This window comes from Kryptolebias marmoratus, linkage group LG21 (assembly GCF_001649575.2).
Source record: "Kryptolebias marmoratus isolate JLee-2015 linkage group LG21, ASM164957v2, whole genome shotgun sequence".
Taxonomy (NCBI): domain Eukaryota; kingdom Metazoa; phylum Chordata; class Actinopteri; order Cyprinodontiformes; family Rivulidae; genus Kryptolebias; species Kryptolebias marmoratus.
Genome location: NC_051450.1, coordinates 19485782 through 19498782, shown reverse-complemented (window position 1 = coordinate 19498782; position 13001 = coordinate 19485782). Strand labels below are relative to the sequence as shown.

The window sequence follows — 13001 nt, the reverse complement described above, 5'->3', positions numbered from 1 at the left end:
AAAGTTTTTCTTTTTATTTATTTTTTTATAAATGTCTTTTATACATTAACATATTTTGTATTACCTATGAAATAAACTGCTTTTATAGGTGTGTGTGTGTGTGTGAATTGGTGTATTCTATGTTTTTCCTTGTGAAGTCAGTGGACAGATCATTACATTCTGTCCAGGGATCTAGTTTCTGCTCCACATCTGTCCTTGCTTTACGCACTGAAGCTATTCTTTTTTTTTCCCTCTGATCTCCTCACACACCCACACACATGTTCACACACACTTGCAGCTTTGCATGCACACTTCATTCCATCACTACACAGACAGTGGTACCTGCACTTTCTCCGCTGTGAACGAAACTGAGAACTTTGTATTAAGCATTTTCCTTCACACCTCAAAATGTCCAAACATTATCACAGCTGAACAAATACCGTCAACACAGTCGTCTTTATTTAAAATGTCCTTTTCTGATTTGCTTCTCATTTTGCTTCCATGCCCTCACATTTAGACTTGCTCCCTTCTCGAAAAAACAGAGGAAAGAAGTTACTTTCTGCAGAGAATTAGCAGTTCTTTACAAAAGTCTTTTGTTTTAGAAACCAGTGAAAACTTGAATGTTTTAAATTAGGATGGTTTGCTTTCTTGATAGGAAGGATAAATCAGCAATTCACCAAACTCTGTTTGAGATAGTTCAGCAACAAAAATTGGAACAGAAAAAAATAATGAAATAAACTCATATATTTCTTCATTTTTATACATTGCAAGTGTACAACTGAAAAAATGTCATATAATTTTCTGCCTCTTTTGTATCCTGATTGATGTGTAATCTCCCTTCATATAATTTAGGGTAGGGGTCCCCAATTTGCAAATATCAGTCCAGACCCAAATTAAGTCCTGTCTGGGCCCAGATCAGTTGTTAAATTGACTTGCACACTAATTCTCATACTTACAGTAATTCATTTTTATTGGCTCAGCTGTTCTAGATTAGGGATGGGCAGAGATTTTTGAATATATTATTCGAATAGTCTAGTTAAAATGGGCAACTTTGAAGAATGAATGCAACCGACATAGCCATCGTTTTGCTTTGTTTTGTTTTTTTTTCCCGGCACCTGGTAGTGACGCACCAAGTTGTTTCCTAACAGTGTTTTTCCAGTTGGAATGATTTTTTTTAGACAGAATATTTACAGCTCACACCCTCTCTTAAAAAAAAAGAAAGAAAGAAAAAGTACTCGTAGGATCCCCAGTGTCTTTGTGGCATCGTAATTTATTTTGAAAGGGTTATAAAATGTAAACTACGGCCGTGAGTGAGCTCAAGTTTACTGACAGAATAGTGCATCCCTCTATGTTGATCCATCAAACTGGTGAAAATAACAGAAAATAAACATCTCCGGCTAGTAGGATTAGAGGGAATATTTGGCGAAAATATCCGAAGAAAAGTCTAATAAATAGCAGACTAATTTGTAGAGTGTTTTTGCTTAAAATGCACATTAAGGTAGCCTTTAGTTACCACAGTCTGGCCTGGTCCCACCTGCCTAAATTGATTCCTATTTCATACACTTTAGTAAAACAAAATTACATTTAAAAGTAAACATAAAGAGTTTTAAAACAATATGTCAAAATACACTGTTTGCTTTTACAAGAACAATAAATAATGTTTTGTTTCCCTTTTTTTCTCTCTCATTTTTTTCTAATAATTATAAATTTATTTTACAATTGCAATTGATTTTATCAAATATTCTGGACCTTTTGCTTAAGCAACATTTCTTTAGGCAGACCTAGCTGAATTTTATTTGAAGACCACTGCTCTATTTCATTAGGTCACACCCACCAGAATCATTTACACAACTATGATGTTGTAATTTCAACATGATGTTTTATTGTTGTGTTTTAAACCTTCCCAAACTTGGAAGTGCTGAAACTATTAACATCACAGAGACGGGGAACTTTATCTTTCCAGGACCAAACACAACACATACAGTTCTCTGGAGGCTGTTTTGTAAAATATCAAATAATTATTTGCTTTGGAGAAAGCAGCAGAACTCTAAGCTCAGCCAATAAAAAACGGGATGAATCATGAGAGTTGGAGGTCATAAAGCTCGGAAAGTGAGGTGGAGTTGACGAAAATATTGTCTTAGCAGATTTTTCTTATTTAGGGACTTTTTTACAGCATTCTGTTTCCAAAGAAACATTAGCATATGAAGTTTAGCCATTTGATTTTGAATACATTTTTGGGAACATTATTGTAAATTTTAAGCTGTTTATTAGTGCATAAACAAGCAGGAGTTGATAGTTAATTCAGAACAACTTTATGTTCTGTGCATTAGCAAACAAAAATCTTCAACGTTTAAAGCAAATGTGAAAATGAAAAATGAATCAAATGGAAAAAGATGGAGGTAAAGAAGGTAGTTTAAGCCTGTAGAGGTGGACATGGACAAACACTGATTCTGAACAAAATACTTAACCACCATCACAATATCTTGGTGAATTTTCTCTCCACTTACTTTCTCTCTTCATCTTGCTTATTGCTCATTTCTTTTCTTGCCTTTCCACATCTCCCTTTTATCCCACCCACCCCACCCCCTTCACTACATCCCACCCCCAACTGTTGAAATATTATTTTCCCCCTCCTGTCGTCCTGTCCCTTCTTTTTTCTCTCTCTTTTCTTTTTCTTGTCATTGCCTGTCAGTAGGGAATCCATCTACGCCAAGTGTTGTGTGCGTGCGTTATGTGTGAACACATTGAGACTGAGATACACTTAAGAGCTCATTGATTTAAAAATACCTTCGATATTGGAGATCCCCTCCTGCAGATTCGTTGAGGAGCTTATCACACACGCGTAGACATATGCAGAAACCAAAGCTCCACTCCAAAGTTTCTCCTTAAACTTTGTGATTGACCTAGTTAGCGTGTCGTTTGACAAGTTGTCTGTTTTGACACGACATCCTCTGGTGTTTATCAACATCCATTCTGCCTATCACACGCTCACATTGGGAATTCATGCACAGACACACACTCAAAGATAAATCAAGCTAAGATTTCAAAAATTGGCTGGAAGTTAGTGCTGTATTTGCTCTGGGTTAAGTTGAACCGAATGCAATTTTCAGCATGAATAAAAGCTTTGGTCATTTTCTGTGTGTGCGTGTGTGTGTGTGTGTGTGTGTGTGTGTAAGAGCGTCCTTGTGTCATTTATCTGATGTGTATGGAATTCAAAACACCACCCATATATCTGTCCACAACACTACCTATTTGTTTGGGTGTTGGTGTTTACATGGATGCTTGTGTGATTTAGTTTGTGTGCATTTTTGTAACCCCCCCCCTCTTGTAGAAGCTCAGGTTTACTATGTTTAGTGAGCTGGACCGCTGACGGTCAGAGGTGAGAGGTCAAAGAGCCAAGTTAACTCCATCAATCCCCCTGGACAGTTACAAACGAGCACTCAACTCTGGTCAAAACAGTCTCTGGATCATGCAGGACAGGCAGGCAGCTGGGGGAGACGGAGAAAGAAAAAGTGAGCGGTTGACTCAATTTGGCATGAAGGACTGCTGTAAATTAAAAGTGGAAACTTATTTCCATAAAGCATGTTAAACTCGAATACATTTAGATTGAAAAATAAAGTTCATCTTTGGTATAATTTCTGATGTTGTGGAGCAAGAGAAGCCTGAGGACTTATGCTTCCATTATTTAGTGTCTATATACTGTATAGATGTTGTTGGGACAGGAGCAACAAACAGCTGTAAAAGTGGTATAAATAAAAAAACAGCTGGAAAAGAATTTTGTATTGAATTTAATTATTTGGGAACAGACTGGCAAGAGTACTGGGTTTAAAAAGAGCATTTTAAAGAGGTTGAATCTAGAAATAAAGATGGGTGGAGGTTCACCAGTTTTCAAAAAACTGTCTAAAACTAGTGGAACAGTTTTAAAATAATGTTCCTTATCATAAGATTGGGAAGACTTTGAATATATCATCATCTACAGTTCATAAGATCATCAAAAGATTTCAAATTCCCAGAGAAATCTCTGAGTTCAAAGGACAAGGCTGTGGCCCTCAGGGACCACTGCATTACAAAACAGATCTAATTATGTTCTGGACATCACTGCATGGCCTCAGGAATACTTCTACAAATCACTGACTGTAAACACAGTTTGCTTTACCATCCAGAAATGCTGCTTAAAGCTCTATCAGGCAAAGAAGAGACCATATGTGAACACCATCCAGAAACACTGTTGTCTTTGTTGGACCAAAGCTCATTTCAAATGGACTGAGGCAAAGTGGGAAACTATTCTGTGGTCAGATTAATCAAAATTTGATATTTATTTTGGAAACCACAGATGCCACAGAGGGACCAACCAGTCTGTTATCAGTGTACAGTCTGAATCCATTTGTTTGATTTTATGGGGCGCATTAGTGCCTCTGACATGGATAGCTCACATATTTGGAAAGGCACCATCAATGCAGAAAACTACAAATAGGTTTTAAAACAACACTTGATCCCATTCAGAAAAAATCTAGCAATGTAGACCAAGAACTGTTGTACAGCTAGAGTCCTACATCAGACAAGAATGGGTCAACATTACCCTCCAAAACCTCCAAAGCTGGTCTCCTCAGATCCTAGATGTTTACAGACTGTTGTTAACAAAAAAGGATGCTTCAGAGCGCTAAACATAGGGCTGTTCCAACTTTTTGAGATGTGTTGCTGCCATAAATGTCAAAATTAATTAATTTATTTTTTAATGTACATTTAGTTTCAGCATTTGTTATGTTTATGATGTTCCATGGTAAACAAAATATGGGTTTATGAGATTTGCAATTCATATAATTCTGTTGGCATTTACATTTTACCCAATGTCTCAACTTTTTTGGAATTAGGTTTGAAGATATATTGGGCACATCTACTGTAATAAATCTAAACCTTTGACTGGTACTGTACATGACAACACTCTTATGGTCTTCATTCCCAGTTCCTAAACATGCTTCTTCTGTTTCATATTTTAACTACTGAAAGGTTAAAGAAATGTCTGGAGGTCTTTGAACTATTAGTGAAACATAATCCCAGATGAAAATATCCCAAAATATGTTAGAAACTTAGTTGGCTCAGAAACCAAAACCTAGACACTTTCAGTGACCTCAAACAGGGAGAAAGCCTGATAAGATACAGACTCAGTGAACACAGACAGAAGAGAGGAAAAAAAAGCTCCAAAACATTTCCCCCGGGCGAACTTGTGAGGAATCACACCCACATGAAAGCATGTGCAGACATGCACACACACACTCACACACACACTTATACTCATTCATTTGGCATACAACTGAAGTGGGTAATTAAGGAAGGTCACCAAGGAAACGGGCAAACACAAGCAATTGTGAGACATACTGTATACTCAAGAGTAGAAAAAACAACTTTTTTTTTTTTTTTTCCTGTCATCCACCCACCACCACCATTATCTTAAACACAAGTATGAAAACAAGACTGGAACATTTCATCTTCAGTTCACAGTGAACAGAGTTCTCCTGTTTACTGAGACGCACTGATTGTTGCCAATGAATCAAGAAAATATCAACTTTACCACAATGTTCATTTTTCTTTGTGAAAAAAAGTATTTTGCAATTAAAAAAAACAAACAAAACGTGTTCAGTGTTTTTAAATCAAAACATTTTTCATTATACAGATACCCCGGGGGAAATAAAGACATCTAAGCTGATCAAAGAGGTTGCAGAATGTACAAAGTAATTTTTATTGCCAGAAGGAGCAAAAATACTGGTTTTATTATTTACTACAATGATTTATTTAATTGCTCATGATTCCCATTGAAGCTAATTGAATTTATTAAGCTTTTGATGTCATTATAAAATAAATCTGGCTGCTAAAATATTTATTTGGCCATGAAATCAAACCAAAAAAAAAAAACATTGCTTGTTGTGATTAGGTTAAAAAATGTTTTGCATGTTTTCTAGCCATGAAATTAGCATTTTTAAACATCTTTCTGTGTGTTTGTTTTAAGTCTTGGTGCTAAAATGCTCTTAAATGAGTAACCCTGTTAGTGATGCTTGCTTCAACAGTTGTTTCAGAGGGAGAGAGCTTTGGGAACACTGTTTGAGCGGAGTGATGAGCTAAGAGATGAAATAGAGAACAAGAGCAGAGAGTTTGTGCTCTTACACCAGAGAAACTGGAAATTGACTTGGCTGAGTGTTGTAAATGACTGTCAGCTACAATCACACCAAGGTTTAGCACGATAGCTATAAAATTGACTTAATTGTAGCTAGTTTTGTGTTTTCTAAGATAAGTTGGATTTAGTGGCCACCTTGAATTGGATTGGTTCCAAAACTCAGTCAGTTGTAGAGGTACATACACTGATAATTTCATGAAAGTTTCATTAAAATCTATCCAGTGGCTTACAAGATATTTTGCTAACAAACAGACAGATGCTTTTAATAGTTAATGCCAAAGTTTAAACACATATTTTGCACAATCACAATATAAGTTGGGGATCAGTGTCAACAACTACAACACTAATTTTTAGCTCAATGTCTGTAAAACTGACAGAGTTATAGCCTTTTTATGTTTGCTAGAACTTCTTTGCTGTAGCGGCCATCTTGAGTCTGGATGTCTGAAAAAGTTAATCAGTTGTAATTATCAACCCACAAATTACTTTCTGAAGGTTTCATTAACATTTGTTTAGTAATTCTTGGGACATTCTGCTAATAATGCAGTCAAAGGAACAGACAGGTACAGGCGATTATTATCGTTCTGCCTTGGTCTTCAGCTGTGGGCGATAAAAGCATAAAGCAACACACAGAAACAAAAAAGGTGGTTTGTTTGCAATTTCACTGTTTTAATATAGCAGGAGAGATTTTATTGAGCTAAGCAAGGGTTATATAAAAACACTCATGCTTCTGTCAAAACTTTTTCTACTTGTATTCTGTGAAAGATATTGCAGTTTTTTGTCAGATTGGATTTTTTTGTGTGTGTTTGAATTTGTCTTAGGGCCTAAATGTCTTTCTACAGGGGGTTGAAATCTTTCTTGCTATTTTCTCTGTTGTTTTGTCTTGCTTTCATATGCCGAGGCTGGCTTTAGTGCACACCCTTTATGTTGCTCTTTCCTATCAGTATCCTGCTTTACACCCACATCGCTGCGAACATCTACTCAAGGGAAGAGCCCAAACAAGCTACAGTCTTACACTGTTACCTACTAAGCTGCATCAGAGCAGTGGGAGGCACAGCACCTTGCTCAAAGGCTTCTCAAAAGTCGGACTAAAGGAAAAGCGAATTGTTACTCATTAATGTTTGCTGTGCCTATATTTTACCTCCAGGCCCTGAGGCTTAGCTGGGAAACTGTTTTACTCAAATATGATTCCATCATTCTTTTTTTTTGGATTCTGCCACGCCCTCACAGTTTTCTCTGTTTGTTTTTTGTGTGTACCTTATACAGACTTTTCTCTTTTTTTCATATCTTTTTTTTTACTCTTTGTGTAGATGACAGCACTGGAGGAAGAGGTCAGCCACTTGAACTCTGAAGTCAGAGCACATGAGGATAAGGCCCGTCAGTCTAGCAACGAGGTTGACGACGTCAACTGCCTGAAGGAGCAAAAGGATGGAGAACGACCAACGCTGCACAATCAGCCCCACATTAGTCAGCAACAGGTAAGGAGGAACCTTTGCACATGTTAGCTCCCTCAGAAGGAGATGATTAATCTCACAAAAAAAGAGATCTATTGGATGTGAACCAGCACTTGGCTTTACAGTGGACTGAAACAGAACAACTCTGTAACAAATTCCAAGCGGCACAGAGAATTTAGAGATTTGGGGGTTAGACAAGCTCAAGAATGGATCAATATCACTTGCTGCTGAAGGCAAAGGTGAAGTGATAATGTTTTTGTCCGTGTCTCTGTGTGCATTTTTCTTTTTTGTGAAGTTAGCAAAATATCTCATAAATCACCAAAAGGATTAAGTTTTGGAGTTAACCTTACTTACGATATCTGCCACAGCAAAGTGATCAAAGCAAACTCTAAAATGGTTATAACTCAATCAGTTTTACAAATATTGAGATTGTGGACTCAGTTCAATTCAAGATTGATGCCACTACTTTTATAGAAAACATAAAATGACTAAACTCTGACGTGGCAGGCATTGGGCGATATGCATTCCTTCAAGGAATGCAAACTCTTTAATTCTTTCAGTGGTTAACCAGCTGAGCCAAATCCTCCACTGTGTTAATCCTGTGATTGCCCCAAAACAAAATTCAAACAAACTGGTGAAACTTGGTTGTAAATCACAAATTTTATTATGTTCTCAGCTCGTGTATGTCTCCGTCCACATCATCCAAATTATCAAACAAGGGAGCATTATTCCTCTGTTTGTCCACCTTTCACATCTAATTGGATCCAAACATGAATAAACACAAAAAGAGTAGAACGGGACATTTAAACAAGATGATTAAAATAAAGTTATTACCAACTGAGGGTTGTCTTGGGAAGTCATGCGACAGCTATGAACACGGAAATGACAGGCCAAATGAGGTCAGTGAGGACTTCAGAGAGCCAAATGTGTTTTCCAGCATGTTTTATGAGACTTGTTTGTGTCTCCCAAGCACAAGTTTCTAATTATGGTCACAAGAAAGCCATAGTGTCCACATTAAGCCTTGTTATGAGGTCTTTAATCCACCATCAGAGCCATTACCATTTAATGAACTTTAAAATATTGGATTCATTGCAGCATAGGAAATCCTGCCACACAGAGTGTAAAGAATATATAAAGCTACAAAATAATTGGAAAAACAGGTATGTGATATATTACCTAATATTGTTTGTGTTTCATAGCATAATTTTAAACTTATCATAGAAACATTGACCATTCACTCCAATTATGCTCAGAAAACTGAAAGTGTGCATGAGCTGAGTTAATGGTTTTAACTAGTGTCTGCACTCATACAGCCATCCACCTGTCCTGGAAAAGTTACGTTTTTGACTCTAAAGTAAAGAATCACCTGTGATAACTTCTGTCTCTGATTTGTGTCCTTTTTTTATTTTGCATGAGTAACTGCTCCACTCAGTGTTATCAACGTTAGTGCTAGATAGGCCCTGTTAATCCCTGGTTAAACCGAGCTGCAGTGAACCACTGAAATCTAACTAGTTGGCTGTCATTAGTCATAAACCCTCATGTTCTGATCCAGATTACAACGGGATTAACGTGGATGAACTCAAGCTGAGTGTTAGAGCAGGTTTAACTTTCTCAACCTCTCCCCTTGAGAGGTGAGCTGTGGTTGGATTCTCAGTGTAACGCCAGGATTAAGGCTGGTTTCACTTCCTTGGTTCCCCTGTCATAATGACAAAGGTTACTGTAGAGCAGTGAAGAATATGAATGTAATTTTAGGACGCTATTATGTACTTTTATAATTGTCTAATTTTGTGTTTTTTCCAGACAGATCTTGTCATAGTATTATTTACTGCATTGTGTTGTTTTGTAATCAGAACTTTACATTTAATTTTCATAAGAGTAATTCTTCTTCATTTTCGCACACTGCCTCTTCCTGTTGCTCATCAGGCATTTGCTAAAGGTGTTTAGTTAAATGACAATGCTAACCTTATTGATTTAAGATTTATCCTTTTCCTCTTTTGTGTTGTGCTTTTTTTTCTTGACAGAAATTTAGACTTTCTTTTCCTTTTGGTCAGTATGTTGTGAACTAAGGGACTTCCCCAGCAGAATGCCACATCACCAATTTTGTGGCTGATTTGATTGAATTCTCCTGTTAAAGTAGAGCTAATTATGCTCTGAATATATAAGATTTTGGCTCTACTTAAGGAATAATGACTTCAGAAAGCAACAAATATTCTTTAAAAAAATCAAACTGGGTTGTCTTTTTTTTATTAAGGAAGACAAAAAAGACATAAAAGATCTCAAGCAGCAATAACAGACTGGCAGAGTGTTCAAAATTAAAAAAAAAAGTGTTTTGGCATTAATGTATGTAAATAAAAATTATATGAGGTATTAAAAACAAACAGAAGAATGTTTTATTGTCAGCATTTGTCTTCCATGTGACTGTGTTTGCTTTTAGGTTATGGCTTTTGAAGAAAAGTTGAAGAAGCTGGAGACTGAAGCGGACCCTCTCCATCAACAACTGAAAAGAGCCAAAGATAAGCTCAAAGAGGCCAGCCTAAAGACGAAGGACCAAGAAGAAACAGCTACAGTTTTTAAACAAAAGTACACAATAGCATTACAAAAAATGCATAAATTTCAAGAGCTTGGGGAACTTTTGGAAGAGGAACTGCGATATTCACAGGAAAAAGTAAAACAACATTATTGTTTCTTAAGAATAAATTCCATAAGATCCTGACTTAGTCTACTTTTTTTTCCTCTTAAGTACCAAAGCAGCCTATGTTTGATTTTTTTCCTGTTTACTTCTTTTAATCGGTAGTTGAGACAGTCGCAATCAACAACTTATACATTAAAAGAAGAGCTTGCTGAGCTGCAACGTCGGTACAAGGAAAAGGTCAGCCAGTGGGAAAGCTCACAGGAGGCTCTTGAGCAGCTGACAGATGAGCTCCAGGCCAATCAGAATGTTCTGAGGGAAAGTCAGCAAAAAGTGGACCATTTCAAGAACCTCCTGGGATCCCTGCAGGAGCAGATGGATACACTCAAACAGCAGGTAAGGACAAAGATGTACCAGGTAAAAAGACAAATGTGGACACAAAAGCATCAGTCCACACACAAACAGAAGGTCGTTGTGCTTCTTTTATATATTTATGGTAATTCTGTTTTCACTTGGGCAGAGTGGTCTTTATGTATATTTTTTAGTATGGTTTTAGAATATATTTTAGTGTATTTTTATACAATCTAATTTTTTAAAACATGAGTGCATCACAGTGAAAGAGGCTGCTATAAAAGGCAATCAGCAGAAAGACAGGATTCATGACCAAATGGGTTGCCATGAGGACAGTCATTTATTTTAAAAAAGTAAAAATCAAATAATAATGTTAAGTGAAGCCTTACAAAAGGTTTTACAGCAGATATTTCATGGTTCCTCATACAGTAGATAGACCTTGCTTGTTATCTTGGATTCCCAGTGGTCAATTAAGAACAATCTCAGTGGCAGTCATTCTGATTGTGTCTTGTTCTAGCAATCCAAATCATCTGTCCATCCGTCCGTCCATCCATCCATCCATCCATCCATCCATCCATCCATCCATCCATCCATCCATCCATCCATCCATCCATCCATCCATCCATCCATTTTTTTACCCGCTTTTTCCATGCAGGGTCGTGGTTTTAAAAAGAATTCCCATATGCAAAAAAACCTTTGAAGCAAAATCCCGTTTTCACATCTTTTAGGAGCTAATGTAGCTCTGTGCCTGAGTAGAACATAGACAGGCAAAATCTTATGCTAAAACAGAGTGTGGGAATTTTTTGGCACTTCATAATTTGATTTGATTACAATTCAGAGGACTTTGCATGTATCTGTTACATGCATGTCCGGGCTCTGCACCTCCACACTTATGAGTTCCCCTTTTTTGTGTTCCTCAGCATTGCGTTATTATTTACCATTATTGTAATTGGTTTTTGACATTTGAAAATCAAATAAAAATCTTCCATGTCTGGGGTAGATCTAAAAATTAATTTTATCCCATCCTTAAAAATGTTTTTGTGATCGGTACTAAGCTACAATGAGTCTTGGTCCAATACTTTTTAATAATGTTCAGTGACATTCAGAATATTTTTTTCAAGAGTTTAGTTCAGACTTGGTGATTTTTGAAGATGTGGATTAAATGCATCAGTTGTAGCTAGCAGCAATGCTGCATGAGTGTGTCTAAGAATATGTGAATATGTGCCTTTGTTTGTGTGTCTTTGTATGCATACATATGTGCGTGTACAAGTGTGCACGTGGGCAATGGGGTGTGTCACTTAATATTTTCTCTCATTTCTTTCTGTTTTATATTTACTACGTCAGGCAACAAATGAATCATCTTTATTACGGAGAAATTTAATTTGGATGAACTTAACTGCTGCCGCCAAGGTCAGACGGGCAGAATGTAATTTTAATCCAATCAACTTTAATCTGTTGGTTATAAAAGAGTTAGGCTGTTGAAGAATGGCTGTATCTCAGGCCCTTTATTACACTGGCTAATGACTTTGATTGTGAGGCGCCTATCAAGAGGTTAGGAGTTCTTATGGGGCTTCACGTCCTGCTAATTCGCTACCTCATGTCACTGTTGGGCTCAGCTAACCCTAAAATCACTTGTGCACTTGTCTTTAATCAGAGCTGTTGAAAAAAAAAAATTGTTTAGAATGTGATTGGTAAAAAAACAAAAACAAAAAAAATACTCCTGACTCTTGACTAAACGAGAAGTTCTACTCACTATCTGTTCTCTTGGGGTTTTGCCATCTTTCTACCCATAGAAACTAATGGCTGAGCAGGGTTTTCTCCTCTACCAGCAAAGCGATTCTCACTCTGATCAGGAGTATTTCAGTCTGTCAGAGTTTGTACAACAGCTTCAGAAGGTAAGGTCTGATATTAGTAAGACTACATTCTGAATATGGTCATGACTATATTGTTGCCAGAATTCCTACAGTTAATGTGTGCAACAGGGAGAAGCAATTGTTCTAATTGTATAAGTAATGTTAATAGAGTATGTTTGAGAAACATAAAGTTGGTTTTAAATTTACATAAAGTAAACAAAATAATACTTTTTTCATGACCTACAATTTTCACGCGTGTGCATATTTCTGTTTTTGTGTTTCAGTGCTGCGCTGAACAAGTTGAACGTCTTGCAGGCTGTGAAAAGGCTGTTCTTCAGATGAAGTCAGAGCTGGCACAACAGTAATAACGGAGTCTATAAAACTCTCATTCTCCTGTGCTGAACGCAGTGGCTGTCCTTGTCTCTCCTCTCCTCTCCTCTTCTTTTCATCTATCGTCACTCCTAATTCTCTCTCACTCTCTTAACAGTCTACATGCATTATGCCAAACAGTAGGACACATGGGGAAATAACAGTGTATTTAAATAATTTCCTGTAAATAAGACAGCTGG

The 13001-nt window shown here is 36.9% G+C and overlaps 1 protein-coding gene across 2 annotated transcripts in view; it reads left to right on the top strand.

Moving 5' to 3' along the window:
• The window catches only part of LOC108243142 (myosin-9), a 97972-nt gene that overhangs the window by 49959 nt on the left and 35012 nt on the right, over positions 1-13001 (top strand). For both annotated transcript variants that reach the window (XM_037973042.1, XM_037973043.1), the window contains 5 exons: positions 7456-7623; positions 10034-10264; positions 10394-10624; positions 12373-12474; positions 12717-12793. In XM_037973042.1, the coding sequence (XP_037828970.1) occupies positions 7456-7623; positions 10034-10264; positions 10394-10624; positions 12373-12474; positions 12717-12793 (809 nt within the window). The remainder of the gene's footprint in view (positions 1-7455; positions 7624-10033; positions 10265-10393; positions 10625-12372; positions 12475-12716; positions 12794-13001) is intronic.